Source organism: Geotrypetes seraphini, chromosome 3, assembly GCF_902459505.1.
Source record: "Geotrypetes seraphini chromosome 3, aGeoSer1.1, whole genome shotgun sequence".
Lineage (NCBI taxonomy): Eukaryota > Metazoa > Chordata > Amphibia > Gymnophiona > Dermophiidae > Geotrypetes > Geotrypetes seraphini.
Genome location: NC_047086.1, coordinates 404,601,307 through 404,628,761, shown reverse-complemented (window position 1 = coordinate 404,628,761; position 27,455 = coordinate 404,601,307). Strand labels below are relative to the sequence as shown.

General features: G+C 43.7%; 1 protein-coding gene across 3 annotated transcripts in view; it reads left to right on the top strand.

The window, feature by feature from the left end:
- The window catches only part of VEGFA (vascular endothelial growth factor A), a 44,001-nt gene extending 17,648 nt beyond the window's left edge, over positions 1-26,353 (top strand). Inside the window, exons 3-9 of one of the 3 annotated variants that reach the window (XM_033936568.1) lie at positions 5,565-5,761; positions 7,185-7,261; positions 7,488-7,520; positions 16,335-16,388; positions 17,531-17,662; positions 20,293-23,242; positions 23,427-26,353. In XM_033936568.1, coding sequence (XP_033792459.1) covers positions 5,565-5,761; positions 7,185-7,261; positions 7,488-7,520; positions 16,335-16,388; positions 17,531-17,662; positions 20,293-20,314 — 515 coding nt within the window. In that variant the 3' untranslated portion in view covers positions 20,315-23,242; positions 23,427-26,353. Of the gene's footprint in view, positions 1-5,564; positions 5,762-7,184; positions 7,262-7,487; positions 7,521-16,334; positions 16,407-17,530; positions 17,663-20,292; positions 23,243-23,426 lie in introns of all 3 variants that reach the window. The other 2 variants (XM_033936567.1, XM_033936569.1) reach the window with 2 other exon arrangements.
- The last annotated feature ends 1,102 nt before the right edge of the window (positions 26,354-27,455 follow it).

The window sequence follows — 27,455 nt, the reverse complement described above, 5'->3', positions numbered from 1 at the left end:
GTTATATAAAAATGATCCAACCTCCCCTGACCTTTCCACTTATACTTCTCTTATGGCCCTTATCGAGCCTCTGTCTGCCTACAAACTTTAATTTTTCCATAAAGACAACCCAGAGGTAAGAGAAGAAATGCCACATGTGAAAACTCGGGTCTAATCCCATCTCCACACTCAGAGAATGACACGAGGACAAAGTTTTCCCCGTGGGAACTCATTTTCCCGTCCTTGCCCCGTTCCTGCAAGCTCCGTCCCCATCTGCGCAAGCCTCAAACGCTTTAAAATAAGATTTGAGGTTTGTGCAGTTAAGGCTGAGCTTTCAGGAATGGGACAGGAACGTCAGCAAAAGTCACGGGGACGGGACGGTGAAATTGAGTTCCTGCAGGGATGGGGAAAAGTGTAGCCATGACCTACATCAGGGTATGTTTATGTTTATCATCATGTGTTATGTCGTATGACAGACCTCAGCGGTTTCCATTCTGAATTATATTTCATAATAATAAGGAGAACTTTGTACAAATAAGAGAAAAGAGAGCAGACAATCTTGAGTTCAAATTGAAAGAGGAGGAGAATGAGAACAGAAAGAGAATCAGAGCGTTAGGGAAAAAGAAATAGATCAACAAAACATTCATAAGATTTTCTCATAAACTGGACAGATCAATCTTGCTTGCGTTCCACCTGTACTGGCTTCCCCAGTTGGGCAAAGCATCTTCTAAGAGAGGGAAATGTACTGGTGATGCTCAGTCAAAGTGAACTCAGCTCCCTTCTAGGACTGGCAGAAGTGGGCAACTCTTTATCGACTATTGTAGGCGAGAAGATAACAGAAGAGCTGCCATCCTGGGACAGACCGAAGGCCAACAGTGGCCAACCCAGGTCCCAAGCAGTAAAACCGATTTCACGCTGCTTATCCTAGGAATAAGCAGTGGATTTCCCCAAGCCATCTCCATCATGGCCTATGGACCTCTCTTTTAGGAAATTATCCAAATCCTTTTTTTAAACCCTGCTAAGCTAACTGATTTCACCACATTCTTCAGCAACAAATTTCAGAGTTTAATTACACATTGTGTGAAGAAATATTTTCTCCGGTCTTTTTAAAAATCTGCTACTTAGTAGATTCATCGCATGCTCCCTGGTCCTAGTATTTTTGAAAAGAGTAAACAAGCGATTCGCATCTACCCTTTCCACTCCACTCAGTATTTTATAGACCTCTATAATATCCCCCCTGAGCCGTCTTCTCCAAGCTAAAGAGCCCTAGACACTTTAGCCTTTCCTCACAGGGAAGTCATCCCAAACCTTTTATCATTTTCGGTGCCCTTCTCTGTACTTTTTCTAATTCTGCTATATCTTTTTTTGAGATATGGCGACCACAACTACACACAGTATTTGAGGTGTGGCCGTACCATAGAGCAATACAAGGGCATTATAACATTTTCATCTTTGTTTTCCATTCCTTTCCTGAGAATTCCTAACATTCTATTTGCTGGCTTAGCCGCCGTCGCACATTTTGCTGAGGGTTTCTACGTATCCTCAAAATGACACCCAGATCCTTTTCCTGAGCAGTGACTCCTAACACAGAAACCAGCATCACGTAACTATAGTTCAGGTTCCTCTTTCCCACATGCATCACTTTGCACTTGCTCACATTAAACGTCATCTGCCATTTTGATATTCAAGTCTTCCAGTCTCACAAGGTCCTCTTGCAATTTTTCACAATCCTCTTGTGATTTAACAACTTTGTATCATCAGCAATGATCTCACTGGTTATTTCCATCTCTAGATCATTGGTAAAGATGTTAAAAAGCAGCGGTCCCAGCACAGACCCCTGGAGAAACCCCATTATTTACCCTTCTCCATTGAGAATATTGGCCATTTAAACCCACTCTCTGTTTTCTGTCTTTCATCCAGTTTTTAACCCCTATCCCATGACTTTCTTATTTCCTCAGAAGTCTTTCATGCGGTACTTTGTCAAATGCCTTTTGAAAATCCAAATACACGATATCAACTGGCTCATCTTTATCCACATGTTTATTCACCCCTTCGAAGAAATACAGTAGATTGGTGAGGCAAGATTTCCCTTGACTGAATCCACGCTCATGTTCTGTAATTATGTTCTTTATATTAGTCTCTAACATTTTGCCCGGCACCAACATCAAACTCGCCAGTCTATAATTTCCCAGATTACCTCTGGAACTCTTTTTAAAAACTAAAGTCATGTTGACCACCCACCAGTCTTTTATGCTAGATTTTAGAAAAAAAATTACAAATTACTAACAATAGCTCTGCAAGTTCATTCTTCAATTCTATCAGCCCTCTGGGACGTATACCATCCAGTCCAGGTGATTTGCTACTGTTCAGTTTATTAAATTGACCCATTACATCTTCCAGTGATTTGTTTGAGTTTCTCTGATTCATCTGAATTGAATACCATTTCCGGCACCGGTAATTTCCCCATGTCTTCCTCAGTGAAGACTGAAGCAAAGAATTCATTTAATCTCTTTGTTATTGCTTTGTCTTCCCTGAGAGCCCCTGTTATCCTTCAGTCGTCTAGCAGTCCAACCAATTCTCTTCCCAACTTCTTGCTTTTAATATACAGTGGTACCTTGGTTTGCGAGCATAATTCATTCCAGAAGCATACTCATAAACCAAAGTGCTCGTATATCAAAACGAGTTTCCCCATAGGAAATAAAGGAAACTCGCTTGATTGGTCCCTCCCCCCAAGGCCACATCCTAAAAAGAACCCCCCAGTCCCGAGGCCACTGGTGCGCTTCCACCTCCACCTCCCGAGAACCGGCATCACCCGCCCAAACCCAAACCCCAATCTGGCACCAGTACACAGCACCAACCCACAGGATGTGCTGGTGCCAGAAGATCCTACCTGTTGCCGCTGGGTTGGACCTTGAGCATGTGCAGATGCTCAAGGCCTTCTGGCTCCCGCTCTCTCCGAGATTCTCAGGGAGGGCGGGAGCCAGAAGGCCTTGAGCATGTGCAGATGCTCAAGGTCCAGTGGCAAGAGGCAGGATTGTCAGGCACTGGCACCTGCATGTCCTGTGGGTTGGTGCTGCATGCAGGTGCCAGATCAGGGTTTGGATTTGGGTGGGCGATGCCGGTTCTCGGGAGGGGGGGGGGGCTCGCAAATGGAGTCAACGCTCGGTTTGCAAGGCACGATTTGCTTAAGTGTTTTGCTTGTCTTGCAAACAACTTGCAAAACGTGTTACCCGCAAACCGAGGTTTGACTGTGCCTAAAAAAGCGCAATCTTCTTTTCAAGGTCTCTCTTTGCTTTCCTTATTTGCGCCTTGCATTTGACTTGCCATTCCTTGTGCTGTTTGCAATTATTTTCCGTCCGATCCTCCTTCCGCTTTCTGAAGATATTCTTGCGTGGTATTGAGGTGTCATGGGTCACAAGGAGAGGTCTCACAGAAGAGGTGCTTCCTAACCAGATATTCAGTTTTAGTAATCACTGCTTCCATCTGCGCAGGATCGGAATGCCTTCATCCCTGGTGTAAATTACATTTTGGTGTCTGGATTGTATGTGAAGGTCACATAGTAAGTCCATGACAGTATTAGGTTTAGAACTGGCATTCCTGGTGTTCTCCCAGCTTTAATAAGTCGCCTTAGTTCTGGGGAGAACAGCTGATTTGGGGCTCGGTTCTTTACTTTCCTATCCTTGCTGGTTCTCCCCTGTTCTTTCTGCAAAGGTCCTGCACAAACATAATAAGTTCTGAGGTCGGTGCCAAGTCTTTACGGGGTTCTGACATTTAGGAGACAGTCCCCTTGCTCTGTCCTGCTATTTTGAAATGGTATCTGGCGGTTTATTTTGGAGCAGCGTGATCCTTTGTGTGTGTGTGTGTATATAAATGACACTCTCTGTCCACCTCCCTCGGAGACATGTCCCAGCGCTCTCAGTCCAACCTTCCAGCTACTCTGTCAGAAGTCCAGAAACCATGAATATCCCTTTCCATGATGTAAGCAGCATGTGCTTATCAGGCAGAGTGCTGTGCACTCGCTCTCTGTATGTGTACAGAAGGCTGTCTCTCGGCCAGGGACAGACCCGCACGCCTGCATTGTGTCCGTGTTTGTTTCTATCTTTCTCACGACCACTCTGAGACCGTTGACATAAGTACACGCTGCCACCCGCCGTGACTCCTGCACGGTCAGAACGGAGACAGTACCAGCAAGAAATGATAAGTGAGGTCATTTTCAAAGAGCCCCTTCAACTTTACTTTTCACAGGGCGATGGATTTGATATACTGACTTTCTGTGCCACAACCAAAGTGGGTTTACCTGTATTACATAGAGGCATTTTCTCTGTCCCTACTCGGCTCACAATCTAAGTTTTTGTACCCAGAACAGGGGAGGGTTAAGTGATTTGCCCAGGAGCTGCAGTGATCTCAGTCCGGTACACTAACTGTTGGGCTCCGTCTCCGTTTTAAATGGAAACTGCCAACAGGGACAGCCAAGCGGTGCCCTTTCCATCTGCTCCTTCTGCCGGAGAATTTTGCTGGAGAACAATGTTTATAACGTCTGAAAGTCCAATGGTGCATATAGCTTTTGAACCTGCCCTCAGGAACATCTCCTTTTAAGTGCTCTATGGAAGATCGAATATACTGTACTGAGTGAGGGCTACTTTCTGACAGGGTCTTGTAGCCAGCTAAATCACATGGAAAAACTGCCTTCAAAATGGACTATCTGCAGAGAATACAAGCATATTCACATAGGTGCCAGTTTTAAAACACAGGGCAGTGAAGCGAAGTTTAGAGCCTGGTTAAATGCCCTCACCGTTAGATTGCAGAAATGCTGTGGGACTATTGTAGGATCTTTTAAAAAACAGGAAACCATGAATGATCACAGTTTAATGAAAATTGAACTGTAGTAAACAATTCATTTCCTGATTCAGTGAGCACTGCAGTGGATTTAGAGAGGAGAACTGTTTGGTTTCCATCTGATCCTGAAATAGGTGACGTAGAGTAGTTTGATGCACAGAAAGGGAGGCCAAGCAATGAGTTGGCATTAGAGAATGACACGGTGACAAAATTCATCACCGTTCCCGTCCCCGCGGATAACCGCGGGAAACCATCTTCATGTCATTCTTTAAGGAGAGAGGAAAGAATCAGAGTATAATTGGGCACAACCACTGACCCGCAAGCTTTGCTTTGAAGAATACTGGTGTAGAAGGACCGAGGTTGAAATAGACACTAGAAAATGACATGGGATTATTTCCCCCGGTTATCCGCGGGGACTGGGACGGTGATGAATTTTGTCACCGTGTCATTCTCTAGTTGGCATACTGTGGCATGCAGGGCAGAGTGGAGTGCCTTGGTATAAAGGGTTGCAGTGTGCCATGAGGAGCACCATAAGAAGATATAAATAGCCTTACTGGGTCAGACCAATGGTCCATCAAGCTCAGTAGCCCATCCTTATGGTGGCCAATCCAGGGACTGTATTCTTGTGGGAGCCATCACTAAGCCAGAAAGCATAAAACCAGGGCACCAGCAATGGAGCCAAGCTGTTATTTCTGTGAAAGTACTTCTAGGTAGAAGGTGCCAGGATGTTTTCTTTCTCCTACACACAGTTATCAAATTCATGGAGGTCTACGAGCGGAGCATCTGTCAGCCTATGGACACATTAGTAGACATTTTCCAGGAGTATCCTGATGAGGTGGAGTACATATTCAAGCCGTCTTGTGTGGTACTGAAGCGCTGTGGAGGATGCTGTAATGACGAAAGCTTAGAATGTGTCCCAACCGAGTTCTACAACGTTACCATGCAGGTGAGAGATTTGTTGACTGACCACCAGTTACGTTGCCAAGACAAAAGGCAAAAACACGCACATACGTACACAATCCAAAGCAGAGGCCCAGCTAATTCTCTCCCACATGACCCATCCCCTCAGCCTGGTCAGTCCTAGCCACTAGACCTAGTGTGCAAGAGACCTCTTGTCTTCAGGATGACAGTCCCACCCTAGAAAACCCAGTGCCAGTGCTTTCCAACTCCCAGCCTGGTCAATCTGTTCCCTCATCACCCTAGCAAAAATCCATGATGCTAGAGACTTCCCACCCCTAGAAAACCCACAATGCTAAGTCCATCTACGAGCCACTCCCTCTCATCTCCAGCAACCCCCAGAGTCACGGCGGATCTTCAGACTTCCTAGGAACCCAGCCGAGGACCATTAATGCAGCTTTTACTTCTTGCTCAATCACTGGAGAAAGCTGCCGTAGTGGTACCCAGAGAGCCTCCCATTCTTTGGACAGATCTTGCTATAGTGAGGGGGAGTTCTTGTCTTGACCTTCTTACATGAATTAGGGATGGAGACATTGATGAAGCAGTATTAAACCCTAGGCACACCCGTCCTCCCTCTAACCCGCAATGAAACATTTTATAAAACAATGAGGCAACATTATAGGTACCTTTTCAAAGGCTTGACTGGATATCCTACAGATAAAAGCTCTGAAAGGTATAGATAAACGGGGGCAATCTTTTTCATTCAAAAGAACTGAATTATGGAATGATATCCCTCTGTGGCTGAGAGGATTAGGTTCTCTTCAATCTTTCTGTAAAAATTTAAAAACCTGGCCTAGTTTTCGAAATTGTAAAGTCTTCAGCTTATTGGTTCTTTTCTCTTTTATTTACTGTAAACCGAGTCGAGCTTTATTTTTATAGAGATGACACGGTCTATAAACTCAAGTTTTACTTTAAAGCTGGGGGGGGGGTTATTTAGGTAAAATGGCTAAAAGTGCCCTCATCTACTTGTAGGTGAAAGAGGGCTGGACAGGGACTACAAAGACATGTATAATTTTTCAAGTCAGCCCTTATCTAGACTGTGCTTTCGGTCTGAATAGTAGGTTGGTTTGTGGGTGCTTTATCAGTCAGCATATTGGCTCTTCGTGTCCTGCATACAGATCCACAGGTCTTTGGGCTCAGAGAGTTCGATTTTGGCATCATGCCAGTAAAATAATTCAGTGTTTACACTTCCCTGTCTCTTGAAAATCTGGATTTAAGCAATGGAATTACTGGTAGATATGCCCAAGGCATTGAATGTCACAGCCAGGGCACTTATCTAACAATTGTGATTGGACAGTGGGAAGGAACATGCATTTAAGGACTTGCCCCATCAGTAGGTTTTAGTGTTCTCTTCCGTCGGGACTAGCACTGATGAATTATACCAGAGCTTTCTTTATGATCTTCCCTCGTAGATAATGAGACTCAAGCCCTATCACATGGAGAACATCGGTGAGATGAGCTTTCTGCAGCACAAGAAATGTGAATGCAGGTGAGAGCTTGTCCAAAACGAGGGTGACCAGATCTCTGAGAGGAAGGGGGAGAAGTAGGGTAGGCAGGAAAGGGGGAGCGGAGGAGGTTGGAGATAGTGTGTGTTCATACGGAGGGAAGGCGGGGGAGGCTGGAGCTAGGAGTTTGCAGACGGGCTCTGTGCAGCTGTAGTTAGGTTTCATCTTATCTTACCTTCAAGCTAATGTGACTTTCGTTTCTTCCCGCAGACCAAAGAAAGATTTGAGAGGACTCCAAGAACAGTAAGTCAGAGGCTTCTCTCTTGTTTCTCTGTTGTGACTAGCTTTTCTCTCCAGAGCTGCTGAAAGTTTAGCATTAGGGTTGGCAACCAGCAGTCCCGTTATAGGGCCTGAGCCCTTTCCAAGAGTAGGGGGAAGTCCATTTTTGCCAGCAGAGAAGGGGTGAGCCCTTGAAGACCTGGTCCTGGCTTTGGCTCACTGCATGAAAAGATATATGCTACTACGTTTGTTAGGAAACTCATAGCTACAAGCCTAGGCATGCATTGGGGCAAAAGCAGAACTAGATTAGTGTCGGAGAAAGGGGCAACCTAAGTTGCAGCTGAGTCCAGAACTGGCGTTTTGTCCTAGGAAAGAAAAGCTTGTGGGCTATGCTGCTTTGGTATAGATTTTCAGCTTATTTTGGCTCAGGTCAGATTGCTTTTTAGTTATGTGAACTGATAAAAGCATACAGGGCAGGGCACAGTGAACAGAAGGAACCAGGACCAGTGTACAACCAACCCATGCAACAAACATCTAGACAGCACCCTATCAGAGCATCAACCGGTTGAGCCAGTGCTCAACCAACTCGCAGCCACACCCGACTCATACATGGCCAGGAGCACACAGCTACTGGACCGGTGTTTCTCAGCTCGGTCCTGGAGTACCCCCTTGCCAGTCAGGTTTTCAGGATATCCACAATGTGTACACTTGATTTGCATCCACTGCCTCCATTATATGCAAATTTATTTCATGCTTCAGGACCGAATTGAGAAGTGCATTAATGCTAAGAAATGCAAGGTCGTGCATTTGGGCTGCATAAACCTGAGGGAATGGTGTAGTTTTTAAGGGGTGAAGAGCTTTTGTGCATGAAAGAAGAGCGTGACTTGGATATGATAGTATGTAAGGTGGCCAAATAGGTTGAAAAGGCGACAGCAAAAGCTAGAAGGATACTAGGGTGCCTAGGGAGAGGAATGGCCAGTAGGAAAAAGGAGGTATTGATGCCTCTGTATAAGACTCTGGTGAGACCTCATTTAGATATTGTGGACAATTCTGGAGACCACACTTTCAAAAAGATATAAACAGGGTGAAGTTGGTCCAGAGGAAGGCTTCTAAAATGGTTGGTGATCTACATCATAAGGGAAAGACTTAAAGATCTCAATATTTATATTCTGGAAGAAAGGCAGGATACGAGAGATACGTTAGATGTTTAAATACCTATGTGGCAAGTCTCGATTAAAAGGAAACTCTGGAATGAGGGGGCATAGAATGAAGGTAGAAAGGGATAGATTGAGAAGTAACCTTAGAAAATACTTTTTCATGGAAAGGGTGGTGAATGTTTGGAACGGTCTACCGGTGGAGATAAAAAATGTATCTGAATTTAAGAAAGCTTGGGACATGTTCATTGGTTCCCCAAGTAGAAGGCATGGTTAAGCAAACTGGATAGGCCATACGGTCTTTATCTGCTTTCAGTTTGCTATGTTTTTCTAGGGTAGATGGATCATTGGTCTGACCCAATGTAGCTCTTCTTCTCTTTTAAGCTTGCCACAGTGAAATCTACTTGCACCCAGGATGAGACCTTTCAAGTAGCCCATTGCTGTGAGTAAAATTTGGTTTTCCTCAGAGGGGTTACTTGAAAAATTGCTTCAACACAAGGAGATCATGGCCTCTATTCATAAAGGCATCAAAATGCTTGTAAGTGAATATATCCCACTGAAAAGAATGGGTCCCATGGTAAATAATAGATGATTTTGTACATTAATACTTAACACAGCTTTCTGACTAGGGGCTTAAGAGGAATTTTCAGTGAGTAGTGAAGTGCAAATGATTTATAGGTCTGTTAAACCCTGCTGCAGTTTGACCACCCAAGTAGAAAGAAGGGGACAGAGTGGGGAATATGGAGAAAGAAGTCGAAAGGAGAAAAGGCAGATAGAGGAAGAGAAGACAAGTGAGAGAGAGGCTCTATATGAGGGGATGCTGGAAAATTCTGAGCATTATTTTGCCCCTGAAGCGGAAAGTGCCAATTTGCAGAATCCTAATGCTCTGATTTGACATAGTTTCAGATCATTGACTGAACCATGTCAACGAAAAGTGTGGAATTTTCAAGGGAGGAACTCTGAAGCGTCATGACGTTCCTATTTCTGCAGAAGAAAACTCCAAAGGAAATCCATGAATGTATGATACAAACATTGAGTGACAAATGTCCATCGTACCCACAGCGTGGAGATTTCGAGACCAAAGATGCAGCAAGGCCTGGGAGACCTCAAATGATGTCAGCTCCTGGAATTGTTGACCATGTCCATGATCCGATTTTGGCAGATTGGCGAATATTGGCTAAAACAATTGCTGAGACTCTGCAGATATCCAGGGAACATGCTGGGTTTCTGCAGAAGTTGTGACCTAAGTGGGTGCCATAATCTTTGAATGCTGGCGAGAAGCAACGTCAAGTGCATACTTCCAAGTTGATTTTTCAGCATTTTCAGTGAGCCGGTTCCAACTTTTTGAAATGACTAGTTCCTGTTGATTAAACATGGTTACACCACTTTGATCCTGAGACAATACAGACCATACAATGGCGGCACTCGGGATCTCCAAGGCCAAGGAAATTCAAGACCCAGAAGTCAGCAGGAAAGGTCATGGCCACATTGTTTGGGGATCAGGAATGTGTTGTATGACTGACGATCTTCCAAGGGGCCAAACAGTTAATGCAGAATACTACTCTAACTTGCCAAATAAAAGAGGTATTGAAATTAAAAAGCAGAGGAAAACTGCGGAAAGGAGTTCTTTGATTGCAAGACAACGCACCGGCTCACAAGGCTGGCAAAAGGATGGATGTTTGGATGCAGTTGGGCTTTCAGTGCATAGACCATCCACCCTCCTCATCTGATCTTGCTCCATCGGACTATTTTGTTTTTATTAAAAAAATTTCTTCCCCGCTTAATCAAAATACACGTCTCCCTCCGTATTCGCTGTGATAGGGGATTAACAGACCCGCGAATATAGAAAAACAGTGAATAAGTTTTTCATATGTTATTCGCTGTTTTCTATTAAAAACCATCGTGAATATGGTGAAACCGCGAATAACATGGTGGGAGACCTGGCCTGTTCCTGAAGGAGAGGCAAAACACGGTGAAGAAAGTGCTGGGAACCGGCGATTTTTTTCTGTAAGCGCTTCGAATCAGCGATTTCTCTATGTAAGCTGACGTAATTGGGGGGGGGGGGGGTTGGAGCCAGCTAGCTAGCTAGCTAAAAGCCACGAATAATCGAAACCGCGATTGCTGAAACCGCGAAGACGGAGGGAGAAGTGTATACTGAGACACATTTTCTGTTGAGTTTGAAAGGGTGACAATTTTCGAGTGATTTGGAGGCGATTGCAGCAGTGGTGCAGTATTTCAGGGACCAGAGGAAAGGTTACAGAAACTTCAGCTATGATGTGCCAAGTGTGTTGAACTTGGGGGGGGGGGGTGAATATGTGGAATAACTTGTAAGTTTCATGGCTCCACGTCATTCCGTTCTTGTTTGGGCTGAGAACTTTTCAGCACTCCTTAATATATGTGTAGAAAGGCCATAGGTTGCTGGAGGGTTTCTGTGGCCTTTAGCGGAACAGTTGGCTAGAACTTTTATGGAAGTGATGTGCTATGGGACTGCATTAAATTACTAGTTTCTCTCTAGTCTAGAAATATTTTTTTAAAAACTGAAAAAGTCTGCAGTCTTCCTGTCAATGATGATACTTCACGAAACTGCATACGTCCTAACCGATCACATTTCTTTGCTGATTGGCGAGGCTTCTTCACTCACATGTCACCTCCTTTTAGCTTAATCCATTACACCTTGACTCAAAGTCACAGCAAGCAGGGAGCTTTTAAAATTTGGTGCAAGATTGGGTTGACCTTTCTTGCGACAGTGCACATGGAGTTTAAGGCTGCTTTCTCAACCATGCCAACTCAGAGACTGCTCCACTACGTGCATGGGCAAAAAGTATGATGTAGGGAAATGCCAAAAGTCTACACCAGTACCTCTAGGCTGATTTTGGCTAGATGGCTGTTCCTCGCTCTCTCTGTTTTGGGACAGTAGGCTGGTGGACTAGGGGAAAACAGGAGTCCTTCCCTTTGGCACACTCCGTCATGTCCACTTCCTGCCACCTGAAGAATTAAGTTGCTGCTTCTCTCTCCACTGAAGTGACGTGATCTCTACATACATTCAGTGGGGCGGGGCAATGCCCTTCCCCTAGATTTGGGGTTTTGATTTAATTACTCATATTTCCAAATCCATATGAATTTCACTTCTTGAAGCGAAGTGTGGACCTGGAGCATCAGTGGGAGAAATGCATTTTGAGGCCTGGTGCCCTGCTTCACAGCCTGCCCCTTTAGCCATAAATGATAGCAGTACAGAGAGGGAAGGGTCTTTGCCTCATATCTTAACCTTGAAGAATGAGCTCTCGGATGGTAGAAAGAGAGAGGTAGAATGTTCGGATGAGAGACTCTATAAGATCAGGAGACCACACGAGCCTCACCTGGTGTTTGGACCCTTAAGATTTTGAACAGTATCTTCAGATTTTTCTTCTGCTACTCCAAGAAGGAAGGCACATACCTATTTGAGGATGGATGAGTAGCTGTGGAAGAAAAGTTATAATGGTGTTTGTACCTTCAGAAGCACAATGCATTATGTAATCATATACAGTATTACATTTTGAGTCTCTCAATTGTAGTATATTACTAGACACATATCTCTTGGTCCCCTGACCACAGACCATGTTGGTTCTCGTGTCATTTTATACATAAGAATGGCCTTACTGGGTCAGACCAATGGTCCATCAAGCCCAGTAGCCCGTTCTCACGGTGGCCAATCCAGGTCACTAGTAGCTGGCCAAAACCCAAGGAGTAACAATATTCCATGCTACCGATTCAGGGCAAGCAGTGGCTTCCCACCTGTCTTTGTCAATAACAGACTATGGACTTTCCTCCAGGAACTTGTCCAAACCTTTCTTAAAACCAGCTACGCTATCCGCTCTTACCACAACCTTTGGCAATGCGTTCCAGGGCTTAACTATTGAAAACATATTTCCTCCTATTGGTTTTAAAAGTATTTCCCTGTAACTTCATTGAGTGCCCCCTAGTCTTTGTAATCTTTGACGGAGTGAAAAATCGATCCACTTGTACCCGTTCTACTCCACTCAGGATTTTGTAGACTTCAATCCTATCTCCCCTCAGCCGTCTCTTTTCCAAGCTGAAGAGCCCTAACCTTTTTAGTTTTTTCTCATAAGAGTTTGTTTCCTCTTAGGCATCCAATAAAGATCTTTTCTTCTGGATCATGTGTTCCACTCTTCTGTTGTTTTTTTGGCTTAAAATTTGGTGCCAAAATAATAATTAAAAAAAATTCAGCACTAAAACCTTACAGGATAGTGTGTAACATCCAGGTTCACGCTCAACTTTGGGTGCGAGGCGTTATGACAACTATAAAGCCAGGTATAAAGCCTGGCGTGCAAGCTGGGCGCAGAACTCCTGAATTCTATAACATTTTGTGCGTTTTAAAGGAACGCTCCTGAAATCCCCATTTCCCTCCAATGGCCATGCCCCCCTTTGAAGAGCTACGCAGAAACACGTGTGCGTGTAAGTATGTTTTTGCGCAGATACGGTGTTTCTGCCCTGTTTTGGGGCCATTAGAATGCTTTCCCACACCTATAATTCACTGCAGAGGTTGCGTCGAAAGATCAGCCCTGTGCATGGAATTTCCCCATGCGTGTTGATGGGTATGTAGGCCATATGGGACATGCATGTGTCAGTTTGAGGGAGAGTGTACACAGGCATGTGCAACTCACAGAAAGCAGGAGCCTGTGTGTAATGAGGGAGGAGCATTGCTTGGATCTCCATGAAGGCAGGACATTGATTTAGACAGAGCATGAGTAGTTCTTCCATCGGAAGCAGGAAACCAGTACTGATCCAGGGCTGATTCATCTATTTTGACTTTTCAAAAAATAGAGTTCGGCTTCTACTCATGTAAAATCCAAACCCCCAGCTGTGGCTCCAGTTTGTAGATATCCAATTTCCCAGTAGTACAAAGGAAGTTCAACCCTGCCTACTGGAGGAGGGATTGCGGGTTACAAGGAGGAGCTTCTCTGCCCCGCAATGCATACTTTCTGTGCTCCAGGAAATTACCGTAATAAGAACTCACGACTAAAATGTCTTCAGACATTGCTAAATATGGCGGTGAGAATATTACATTACATTAGTGGTTTCTATTCCGCCATTACCTTGCGGTTCAAGGCGGATTACAAAAGGAGTTATCTGGCCATTTCCAGAGGAATTGAAGGCTAGAGCGAGTTGCTTCAGAGAATTGAGATGAGTCTTGCGGTGTTAATTTGTCTTCAAGGATGTCTTGAATAGGATGGTTTTTATTTCTTTTCTGAACAATTTGTAGTCTGGGGTCGTTATCAGGAAATTGGAGAGTTGGTAGTCTAGTTTTGCTGCTTGTGTGGCTAGAAGGCCATCGGACAGTTTTTTTCATTTGACGTCTCTGATTGGGGGATGCGTGAACAGTTTGTGGGTTCTCCTATGTCTGGTTGAGGTAGTTTGGCTTAGGCGGTTGTTTAGGTAGGCTGGGCTGTCTCCGTTTATGGTTTTAAATAGTAAGCAGTAGAATTTGAATTGTACTCTTGCTTGTATTGGGAGCCAGTGTGAGTCGATGTATGCCGCCGTGATGTGTAATATTGAGTAATGCTCGTAAATACAATGAAGTAATGCCTCTGTTTTTTTAAAAATGACATTGGCTACCTGTTAAAACATTACATTCAGGTAGTCCTAATTATCTGGCAACTTTCATGATTCCTTATGCTCCATCAAGGACTCTCCGATCTTTGATAGATAATAGATTGGTTATTCCACATCCCTTGAAAACGAAATGGGAGAGAACCTAGAATTCAGCGTTTTTTTGCTATTGCGCCAGCACTATGGAATTCTTTACCCGCAAATTTACGTTTAGAATCTTCATAGACTCGGTTTCGTGTACTTTTGAAAACTCACCTTTTCGAACGTGCTTTTGCTTAATTGAAAAAATTAGCAGAGAGCACATTTTTACAGTGTTGGTCTTTGAGTGTTTTTCATGTTTCTTTTTGTATGAAGGAAGTATGCGATCCAATTTTTAATGGTGTTCTATTTCAATTTTAATGATGCATTTTATTGTAAACCGCTTTGAATTGTGTTGCGGTTCAGATAAATGTGGAGATCATGTTATAAGTGATGCTATCAGTGCATCATTACCACAGAAATAGCAGATCACGTTTTCTTGGCAGAATACAGAAGTAGATTTCTGGGTCTTCTGTGCAGTATAAATTCGGTGTTGTCATTGCTGTCTTATCAAACACAATCCTCTGCCTACAACATCTCTGCTGCTGCCCAGATGGGTGGCATATTGTTAGTCTGGCATCTCCATTGTAACCTGTCCTGACCCTATTGGTATTGAAACTTCCAACGGCATAGCTTTCAGCTTCTCAGATGCATGCTGTGGACCTCCAGAACTACTAACAAATCGATTCTGGAAGAGATCAAACTGGCTATGTCACTTGAAGCCCAAATGATGTAGTTACGATAGTCTTATTTTGGTCACGCCATCAGAGGAGAGAGATCATTGGAGAAGCATATCATGTTTGGGAAGGTCAAAGGAACCAGGCGAAAAGGGAGACCTATAATCAGATGGCTGGACACGTTGTAAACAACCATGGGGATGACGCTGGAGGACCTTTCTGGGCTAGCACAAAACCAATTTCTTTTTAGATCTGTAATTCATCAAGTCACTAGAACTCAAACATGAGTTGATGGCATTTAACTAGTGTACTACATCCATTGCATTACCAGTCAAAGCTTTACCGCATAAATAGCAGATTGCAGTGTTTCACATCCAGGGCATTACCATAGAAATACCAGATTGCAATGTACCATATCCAGAAGTTTATAGCAGAAGAATATCAGACTGCGAATTGTAACATGTAGGGTATTATTTTTTAATCCTATGGCATGAAAGGCAGGTATAAAACGTGTGGCAAGTTTGGTGGTATTCTTATAGAGCGCCTCCAACTTTGGGGCTGGTTTATGATCTGCTACAGGATGAAATATATTTGATGGGCCATGGTTCAGCTTCTACCCCAGTAGTTTATGCTTTTCCTTGGAAATTGGGGTTTGGGGAGGAGGAGTTGTGATAGAACAACTCTTCTTATTCCGTCCAGGCTTGTTTTGGTTTTACTGTGACGGATTATCTGCCAGTAGATAGGTAGTGTGAGGTACAAATCATTTTTCTAAATTATTCTTTGGTGAACAGAAAATGTATGTACGTGACCCAGAGTGAGATTTTCCTTGAAAATAATGAGAAAAATCTCACATTCCTGCTGGAGAGGACACATGAGGGAAAAGATGGAATGATTGGCATTATTTGGCTCTTATCATCACTGGAAGATGGTTTCTCCCTGCTGTTCATGGGGGGTATTTGGGGTAATTTCTGTCTCTTAGAGATAAGGGCGTATTTATTTGGAATGTATCGAACCACTTGCATTGCAAAACAAGTCAGAGTAGTTTGCAATCTACAATAGAAGAATTAGAAAAGAATCAGCCCAAATCAGTCCTGTACAAACAGAAAAGTCTAAGAAAAACATGCCCATAGACTGCCGGATCCAGCTTCCAGATGGGACCATTTCCTGCAGTCTGATGTTCCCTTCTGTTCCGGCCCCTCTGCCCTCTTTCCAGCTTGACCCTTCTACTGCTGTGACTTTTCATTTCCTTCTGGTTTGTCTTTTTTTCCCCTCTGCTTCTCTCTCCTGTCTTTCTTTTGTTTTTCTTTTTTTTTTTCTTCCAGAAAATCAAAACAAGAAAGAGGGAAAGGTCAGAAAAGAAGGCGCAAGAAAAGCCGGTACAAAGCCCACCGCTTGTACGTTGACATCACACGCTCACCTTCATCTCTCCTGCCCTGCCCGTGACAAAATCATGCCAGCTAGTCTGCTCCCATCCCTTGCCGCACATGGCTCGACCTTCTCGGCCCCGACCCATCCCAAGTGGAGCAATGAGCAATCATGGTGGCAGCAGGCAGTCATGGGACATGATGGACACTGGGCATGGGGTAGAGGGTAGACAGGCTCTGGTCATGGCTTGCTTGGTGGCTTTCTCCTGAACTGGTGGCATGACCAGAATCATTCTGTCTGCCTTTTACTTTCCTAGGTTAAGGGATGTGGGGTTTTTCTTGGAAACAGCTTCTATCTGTACCTGATCACTGTGGCAAAAGGAATGTATCTTGTGTGTTAATTTGTCCCAGGAGAGGGAGAGGCTCAGGGGGCTGATTGCTTTGACTTCTTTTCCTCTGTTTCGTTGATAAAATTCTGCATCCGAAAGACTACCTCTGAGACCTTTTGGAATGAGACAATTAAAAGAAAACCATTCTGGAGCCTCCTATTGTGAAACGTAAGAATTACAAGAATAACCCAAAATAAAGTTTACATTGGCCTTGGGGGTTGGGTGGCCAAGAATTTTTGATTAGTTATGAGCGTCATCTTCGTACACCAGTGGTCCCAACAGAGGGTGGCAGGGCCTCTGTAAACATGACGCTCCAGCTTTAAGGCCCACCTCCGCTTGGTACGGAGCAACTAGAGCGGGGGCAAGCTCTCTGTGACTTTTGGAGTAGGTGGGTGAGGGCAGTGGTTAGGTAGTTCTTCCGCATGCAGAATTTTTGAATGCCATGCTTTCTCTCCTCCGGGACCAGGGCTGGGTCTGTGTCATAAAGAACAGGTAAATCCATTCCTGTCTTTAGCTTACTGCATGCATGAATTTGTAGCTGTGTTTTTAGGGCAATGAAATGGACAGTCAGATCTCCAAGTCCATGCATGCACAAGAGTAAGGACTCTGGATCAGCCTGTTCCTGATATGGAACCATCTTTAGACCCTATGTGCTGGGACGTGGCGCTGGGCTGGAGTGAGGGAGTTATTGGTGCATGTTGGTAAGTGTTCTCGTGGCTGTGCCGCTCTCGCTTAGATCTCTTGTCCTCTTTTGCCTTTTTGCAGTCACTGTGAGCCGTGCTCAGAAAGGAAAACGCACTTGTTTGTCCAAGATCCCCAGAGCTGTAAATGTTCCTGCAAAAACACAGACTCGCGCTGCAAGTCGCGCCAACTTGAGTTAAACGAAAAAACTTGCAGGTTGGTTTTTGTGACCGAGGAGAGCGTTGCGTAGGGGATGGGGGCTTGCTTCTGGCTGGATGCTGGCAGAAACGCTTGAAACTCTTGCTTGCACTGGAAGGAAGGCTGGAGTTTCGGGAGATCTCTTCGCACAGCATTGCTTCTGGTTCGCTGTTGCTGCCACGAGGCTTGGCAGGGGTAACCACTAGAGAGCTGGGGGCTGAACTGCAATTTTAAGATGATGTGAAGCTGGCTTGGGTATGTCACAGCACATTAGAACCACCTGGGTGTGGCCTGTGCCCCATCCGCGTACCTTGCTGCTTGCTGCTCTGGAACAGCGATCTAGCCCACATGGATGGCAATCGTCCCAGTCCTGCCCAACTCAGTGCTCGCATCCCCGGAAAGCGAATGTCAGTGTTTAAATTCCTACACTTGCAATGCACTGTATTATGGGCATCCCAATTTTTTTTACACTATCCTCGCTCTTCTCTGCTGGCGCTCTTCCTTCCCCTCCCTCAGACATCCCTTTTTCATTTCTGCTCTCCATTGCAAGGCAGAGGCAGGATTTAAATCAAAATCTCTTGGTTCCCAGCATGCTACTGTTAGCTACCTGGCACAGAAACATGCCCTGACTGTGTACCGTGACCAATTTCTGCCCGCTGTATCTGTGACCTTTGTTAAAACAAACATTATATGTAAAACCAAAGGCATGCATCCAAGAGAGGAGGAACGTAGTCCAGTGGGCAGTCCTACTCACGGTACTTAAAATTGCTTTCAAGGTGGAAAGGTAGCACGCAAAAGTCAGCTTCCGTTTGCAATTGCTGCAGTGTGTCATATACTGTATCGTTTCAAGCTACAGGTGCAATTTGTATGACTTTATGTTAATCAATTTGTATGTCGCTGTAAGCCTTAGGGGTGGGGCAACAAAAAAAAACCTAGTTAAATAAATATTTACTCCAGCAGACAGACCTTTTTATGGGACTCTTTTTTTGTACATTTGTGTAAAACTAGGCAAAGCTATGATCCCTTCCGTCAGGTCACTATAGAATGGCCTAAACCTTGATTTGATGGGAGGTGAGCTCTGAATAGCTCAACGGACAAGGGCAAAGGTCCTGCCAGTGAATTTGTAAGAGAAAAAACCTTACAGAAAAGCCATGTGAGCTTGCAACATTATGTCTGCTGTTTGGTTAAGAGTTCTCCCTCGTTTATTTGTCTAGTGTCAATGACATAAACTCTAGAACTATAAGTTTTCTGGGACCACCGTCTTCTGAGGGCAGGGCAAGAGGCCTATCAGCCTTTAGAAGGGTCGATCAAAAGGCCTCTAGCTTATTTGAGGTGCACTCGGTTATTTTAGCCTGTGGAGCAGGGGTGGGCCACCCAGTCTGGCTTTGAAGTTTTCCACAATCAATATGCATGAGATCCATTTGCATACCACGGGAGCAGTCCATGCAAATCGATCGTACGCGTATTCCTTGTTGAAATCTTGAAGCCCAACTGGGTTGTGACCCTCAAGGATTGTGGTGGTCCACCTTCTGGATCTAGAAACTTCTTCACGTTCTATGTACTTAGCTGTTGTACTTAGGGCTTTAAGACATTGTCCTTTGCAAGTGACATATATAAAATTCATATAAATGAGCTGTGAGATGATTAAAGAGAAACAGGTACAGGTTGTCTGTTGAATACAGCCCGAGCGCCTAGACTGGTAAAGTATTTTCATAAATAAAGAAAAGTCTATGGCTCCCTTACCAACAGATTTGGCACATGAAATGACTCTCAGAGTTTTGGGTTTGGTATATGAACATATTTTAAATAAAGGAGTATAGGGTCGTCTCTGCTGGATATATAACTATAAACAAGCAAAAAAGTCACTAAGTTTGTCTTAATCACACAAAGTAATAACAAGAAAATAATTCTTCTTTACTGTTTTTAGAAGCTATGCTCAGAGACATGAAGACTACAACACCGCCTCACCTCCCAATCATTGCATAGTTCAATACAGTGTCAAAATGTTGATGTATATCTCTAATTGAAATCGGCAAGACCAATCATTTTGTGTATGAAACTCTAAATGAGATGAAACTTAGCTTTAGAGAATCACTGGTTCCGACGTGCACGTTTTGGTACTGCGTCAGGGAACCGAAATGCCACTGCTGAACCCCTCCATAAATGTGGGTAACGACGTCTCAATATACTGTTGAAAATTCAGTTCTAACCACAAAAGTTTGTACCTCCTCAACATCCAACTATACAATGATTGGGTGGTGAGGCAGTGTTGTAGCCTTCATGTCTCTGAGCATAGCTTCTAAAAACAGTAAAGAAGAATTATTTTCTCGTTATTACTTTGTTTGATTAAGACAACGGAGTGACTTTTTTTGCTTGTTTACATTTTCCTTAGTCACTCAACAGTATATATTATTTTTCTTTTTGACCGGATATATAACTATGGCGACCTAGGTCAAGTGATATCCTCTTCTGACCCTTCCTAAGCATTCCGATAGGCAGCATGGTACAAATAAATTTCCGATATCTCACGTGTGGACCCAAACCCATGCCCAGATTCAATGGGCTTTTTGTACCATTCTATTGATAAGCAGATCTTGGTGTCCAGCTTCCGAATGTAATGACGACCGTTTTCTTACCTTCTCCACCAGGTGTGACAAACCCAGACGATGAGAAGAAGTCAGCGCATCACGCAGTGGAGGAACTGATGTGACTTTAAATGAAGGATTTGAATGGTACCGAGCACAGCACTTTCAGGGCAGCCTGCTCAAAATGAAGCATTCCTGTAAGAGGGATCCTGCCTCGAATGCACCCACTTGGTCATTTTTATGCTGCTAATACTGAAATCCAGGAAGACTGTGGGCTGGATTTTTTTTTTTTTTTTGGAAGTTCCATAAATATATATATATAAATAAATACATATGTGTGGGTGTATATATATATATATGTATTTATTTGCTTATATATATATATATACATATATATATAATGAGGATACATATATTTGTGTTCCTTTTTTTTTAACATTGCTGAGAATATTCTCATCTTCACTGGATATCTTTACTGACATTACGGGGCTCACTTCTGAACATGGCGAAGCCCAGAAAACCGTGTGAAGAAACTTTGTGCAGTAAAAGACAGCTCTCAGCCTTAACAATGTGGTCGCTCTGAGTGTGGCACAGCCCTGTGCTCGCCGTCACATATGCTGTGCTAGTTTAATCGGGCTCTACCCTCCCCATCCAGATGCTAGAAAGAGGGAGAAGAGAGACAGGCGCAAACGTAAGCGGAACAGAGAAATCCAGAGCCGCTCGTGGCAGCGGATTATGGTTCAAAGGCCAAGGACTGTTGGCCTCCTTTCCTTAACCCCGCTGTACCGTGCCAGAGGCACGTTTGGAAAGAATGATGGTTTTTAACACCACTTCCTGCTGGAGGAAAGCAGGAAGCATGCCGGGGATCCATGGCCACGTCGAGTGTTCAAGCACTTCCACAAGGACAGGAACTGGTCACTCCCCTCTATGTCCAGTCTACAGCTGCTGTGCGTCCGGATATCTGGTGAATGTTTCTGCAAAAGGGCACAAGCTGACTGCATATATATTCTTATAGGGAGAAATATTTGTCTGTGGATTAATACGCCCACAAGGGAGAGTAGGCACCAGACAGCTTCATCTCTCTGTGACAAAAGAATCCTACTTGAATTGATGAATTTTCTTTGCCACTTCCTGCCAAATGGGCTCCATTAGCAGAATGAGCAACATTCTCCCCACCCAAAGCAAATACCAAATAAAAGCTTTCCAAAACACTAAAGCAGCGACAGACTCCTCCTGACCACTGCAGCCTCAGCCCCCAAAGGAGCCAGAGTCCAGCTTCTTTGCCTCCTTATATTTAAATAGCCCTTTAAGTTTTGTTCATAGAACTGTTAATTTAATGAGAGAAAAAAAAAGTAGGGTTTGTTTTTCAGTATTCTTGGTTAAATATTTAAATTTAAAACTTATTTATAAGTAATTACAAATAGTTTCCCCCATGGTTTTATTTTTAAAGTCTGTTTTTTTCATGGTTCTTTGTAACTTTGCCCTCGACCCCTTTTTTTTTCTCGATATGCAAGCATTTCTCAAACTGTTTTCCCATCTTTTTTTCCCCTTGACACATTCCTAGTGAAGAAAAGGCAAGATGATGATGTAAGGGTCACCACTGGCTCCAGTCCCCAGGGGCAAGTCAAGCCAGTCCTGGTTTTTCCCCCCCAGCAAATATATCAATTTCTAGTTTTGTTTTGAGACCAGAATGAATGAAGGAGGCAGTATTCACTAGGGCTAGGTTTTACTAAACCGCGGAAGAGCTTCTTACCGCAGGCTGGCAAAGTAAATACGTTGACACTCATAGGACCTGATTGAATGACAGAGCATTCACCTTGCCGGCCTGTGGTAAGAAGCTCTTCTGTGGTTTAGTAAAAGGAGTCTTGGGATAGCCACCACCTAAAGATAAGTGGAGTCGTATATCTGGCTATCTTTATACCCAGTATTCATCAGGTAGAACCACTAACCAGAAACAGAGAGCATGTCCATTTAAATTACAAATGCTCAGACCACAGCTGGATGTAGTTCACGTATTTCTCAGCAGCTCAAGTTAAGTTACGTTCAAGATACTGTATTTTCCTGTCCCTGGAGGACACATGAAATGAATGAGGTATAAGATGGGCTTAGCATTCAGCACTTGCTAATTTTGTTAGTGCATGCTAAGCTTTAGGAAATAAGTTTGTACCTGGAGGATGAAGTGACTAGCCCAAGATTACAAGATGCGGCAACAGGATCGGAACCCAGCTTTCCTGGTTCTCAGCCACTGCTAATCTAACACCTAAGCAATTTATTGAGGTGTGAGCTTTAGAGAACATGAAAAAGTTTTGTCTGTTTGCCTGTGTTTTGGTTTGGTTTTTTTTTTTTTTTGTGCAATCCTCCTATATCTAGATATTGGCTGAACATTACTGCCGTTTGAATACATTTTGCCACTGTTCCCCATTTTAAACAAATACATTTTGAGTGGGCATTAAGTAGATTGGCTAAAATCTATCAGATGTTATAAACTTTTTTTTTTAAAAAAAAAGCACTACTGACCTGGTGGAATCCAGCATGGCTGGAGGTAAAACCAGGACTGGCTCATTTTGTCCAGATAATGTGGAGTCATTTAAAACCCCTGTGAATTGCCCATAGTTGAATTGGTGCAGGGGTCTCAAAGTCTCTCCTTGAGGGCAGCAATCCAGTTGGGTTTTCAGGATTTCCCCAATGAATATGCATGAGATCTATGTGCATGCACTGCTTTCAATGCATATTCATTGGGGAAATCCTGAAAACCCGACTGGATTGCGGTCCTGAAGGAGGGACTTTGAGATCCCTGAATTGGTGGGAAGGAAGGCAGAGTCAAGTACATAGCGTTTCCACATAGCTACATGCATGTAATGAGAGTCTGAGCCAGGCCTGGTTTTATACAGAGCTGCCAAGTTACCCAGTTCCAGGAGAGAGACTTTTTGGCCTGTCCTGGTTTTAAAATTATTTACCAAAGGGATTTGTCCCTGATTCTACCTATTGAAAGCAGTGCCACGAGTCCTATAATGTACTATGACAGGGGTGTCAAAGTCCCTCCTCAAGGGCTGCAATCCAGTCGGGTTTTCAGGATTTCCCCAATGAATATATATGAGATCGATTTGCATGCGCTGCTTTTATTGTATGCTGATAGATCTCATGCATATTCATTGGGGAAATCCTGAAAACCCGACTGGATTGTGGTCCTCGGGGAGGGACTTTGACACTCCTGCACTATGATGAGTTTGACAGAAATCCAGGACTGGCCTAAAATCTCCCTAGAACTGGGTAACTTGGAAGGTCTGTTTTATACCTTTGACTGCTGTATAGCGAATATGAGGGAAGAAAAGGAGTCTAAAGGCCCAACAGCGGGGAAACAGGACTGGCTCATTTTCTTTATGCAGCAGGGGTTCTCAACCCTCCGCCACCCCCCCCCCCCCCCGGGACACACCCAATCAGTTGGGTTCTCAGGATCTCCACAATGGATAGGCATAAGAGAGTTGTATACAGTGGAGGTACTGGGATGAGAACTACTGCTCTACAGCTACAAAGGCCTAGCGCAGGGCTGCCCAAGTCCGGTCCTTGAGATCTACTGGCAGGCCAGGTTTTCAGGATATCCACAATGAATATGCATGAGAGGCATTTGCATACCAAGAAGGCAGTGCAGGCAAATCTATCTCATGTATATTCATTGGGGATATTCTGAAAACCTGGCCTGCCAGTAGATCTCGAGGACCGGACTTGGGCAGCCCTGGCCTAGCGGAACTATAAAGACCTTATTTCGATTGCTGCAACAAAAGTTTTGCTTGGGCGAGTTGTTTAGCAGCAGCTTTCTGACCGAGCTGGGCCTCAAAGGGTGCACTATATCAGAGCGAGGGCACCCCTTGAGTTTGGAGAGGGGAAAGCATTCAAGTCTTAGTGTGAGATGGTAGGATGGTTGCAATAGTAACCAAAGGTTTTCAGAACCAAATGAAAATGATTTCTATGTGCGGTTCAATTTAAAAAAAAAAAAAAACAACTTAGGCAGTGAGAAATCCAGTTGATGGCTTTATCTTTCAGGGTTCTGGCATCTCTTGTCCTCTTTCATCAAAGGTTGCCGTCCCATTGTTATTAAGGCTCAGAATGCAGACTGCTTTAAATTTGCTCCTGTTGGATTCTGGGCACTGTAGTGCTACTGTTTTTCTCATAGGGAGCAGGACTACAAAGGTCAGTGTTAATTAGCTATGACAAGCTTGCATCCCAGAACAGGAGCTACTAAGCTTGATGGCCCTTTGGTCTGTCCCAGTATGGCATTTCTTATGTTCTAACATTTCGTTTACTAACGGTACAATGCCAAACAAGTGTGTAAATTTCTCAAGGGGTGAATCCTACATGCATACCCCAGATAAATATATATATATAGGCCAACCTAGGCTTCTCTTATGGCACTGTAATTTTGAAAACGTTATTAGCATAGCAACTGGTGGACATTGACTGCCAAAGTGCTACTGATTCTGTCATCAGCTCTAACGTAGTTTCATCAGGCTTAGCAAGGCACGAGAGAGAAGCCATGAGTTTCAGACTGAGTTGGGGGTTCAGCAATTAGTACCTGCTCTGTTACCCAGGGGAGTTGTTTTGGTGACACAGGATTTAAGCAGTAACATGCTGGGGAGCAGAGCTGTTGAGTATACCAGATAACACAAGACATCAGAGTTGGTTATCTGACAGAGTTATGGAGGATAGAGCTCCTAATGCCAACTTTTGCTATAATAGCCAGGGAGCTTCTGACCTCCAGGTCCTTTCTTAGGAGCGCAACTGAATAAGGAGATAGTGCTATCAGTATGGGATAAAGAATTGACCGCCTTGTGAAAAAAAAAGACACAGGGATGCTAGTGCAAAGCTACGGTATCCTCCCAAGTTCAGCTCCCTATCTTCACTTTACATTGTAACCCTTCATATTCTGCAGGCCTGGAATGTCTTGTCAAGCTGTCTCCCCGGAAGTATCTGCCTTCATGCTTCTGCTATACCAGGGGTGTCAAAGCCCCTCCTTGAAGGCCGCAATCCAGTTGAGTTTTCAGGATTTCCCCAATGAATATGTAAGATCTATTTGCATGCACAGCTTTCATTGTATGCTAATAGATCTCATGCATATTCATTGGGGAAATCCTGAAAACCCGACTGGATTGCGGCTCTCGAGGAGGGACTTTCACACCCCTGTGCTATACTAAGACAGAAGCTGATGTTCTAGACCAGTGGTTCCCAGCTCTGTCCTGGAGGACCACCAGGTCAGTCAGGTTTTGGGGATAGCCCTAATGAATATGCATGAGAGAGATTTGCATATAATGGAGATGACAGGCATGCAAATCTGCTCCATGCATATTCATTAGGGTTATCCCCAAAACCCGACTGGCCTGGTGGTTCTCCAGGACAGGGTTTAGCTGCAATGGAAATGTTCCCGCAAACCAGAAGGTCATGTAGGAACCAATAAGGAGAATGGGGGACTGGTTCAACCCTCTGCTAGGCAGATTAGGTGACCAGTGGTAAAAATGAAAGGCTTGACCCAGTCTTGGATTTATGACTCTCTCTACTTGTGTATATCAAGGTTTGTTTTCTAAATTCTGTGCCAGCTAAAGGATACATTTTGGCCAGAAAACTCGATATCTAGTTAAAAATTATCTATTTAAAATTAGGAGGGCCTAGGAGTGTTTCTGGGTGTCGGGCCACAATTTAGACAGATAGCGGTGATATTCATCCGCTAGCCAGATAAAGTTATCCATTTAGTGGAAGCGCGCCAAGAAGCAGCCAGTCCTACCTAACCAGAGAGGGTTGTTGAATACTGAACATAAAGACTGGCTGATACATCATCTGCTTATCTTTATGCAGTGGCTATCTCTCTAAGTATTGCCCCCACAGATTTTTATAAGTAAAGGAAAAAAAAAAACAGGAAAAATAATTATATTCTTCATGCCGAATCTTTCTTTTATATTTTAATATTTGTTCTCATTTATTTATTGGTGCTATTGTTTGTAATTATTGTGGGAAAATATATTAACAACACTTTGTGCCATGGATTAAAAACATTCTGTAGAAACATATTTATTTTTAAACAAAATACAAATATATCTAAAAAAATTTTGTATTAAAGACTTAATTCTGATCCTGATTTTTCTGTACCATCTCCGTTTCTGTTTGCTTTTCAGTTTAAAAGGGCTAAGGGAAGAGGTCAGATAGGGCCTACATGTGCATGTTTTCAGAAGCTGGATCTTCTCTGAAAAACAATTCAGTGAAACCCACCATACAAATACACTGCAGAACAGGGAGCACTGGCAGTGCAAAAATAAAATTTATACTTACCTGTTTATTTTCTTTCCTTGAGTCCTGTCTGATCCAATCCAGGTGAGTGGATTATGTCCTCTGGCCAGCAGATGGCGCTAGAGACAATAAGCTCAGAACGGACTTCACTCCTCTTATAGGATGGCTGGTATTTCTTTCAGTTCCTCAGTGTTTTATGCCAAAGTTAAGAGAATTGAAGGCAATTGTAATTTTCTGGATTTCCAAATCAAGCACATCATTTCATGGTCACTAACAAAGGTCTGAGATAATTCTATACACCAAAGGTACTACCACTTTCAGAGAGGGCTACAACATATACACTGGTAGTGTTCTACTGCCAAAGTTTCCCTAAGTGGGTTCTGAATTGGTCTGGCAGAACTCAAGGAAAGAAAGTTAATAGGTAATTCTAAATTTCATCTTACTTACTGTCCATGGCAGACCAGTCCAGATATGCAACATCATAAATGACAGCAGAAAATGACCTGAACAGTCCATCCTGTCTGCCTATCAATCAAACTCATCATTAACTCATGATTAAATTGTCTTTCTTTGATATTTCTGGGAGTTAGAAGTCTGCCTAGTGCTGACCTTAGATTCCAACTACTGAAGTTGCCATCGAAGCCCACTGTAGCCTGTACAACCATCTTGTCATTGGCGGGACACAGACCTTAAAAGTCTGCCTGGCACTGTCCTTGCATTTCAAATTACTGGTGTTTCCAAAGACCTCTACAGCCTATCCTAAACCAAATTACCAGATATGGGACACAGACCATGCAAGCCTGTCCAGTACCTGATGTACTCAAGTTCTATAGATCGGGTGGGAGGAAGCTACAATAGTTCAGTCATTCAGACCTGCATAACAAAACTGAAGCACTTACAGGAGGAGTGCAATGAAGACAAGGGCACTGCCTTGCCATTATCCTCTGGAAAAT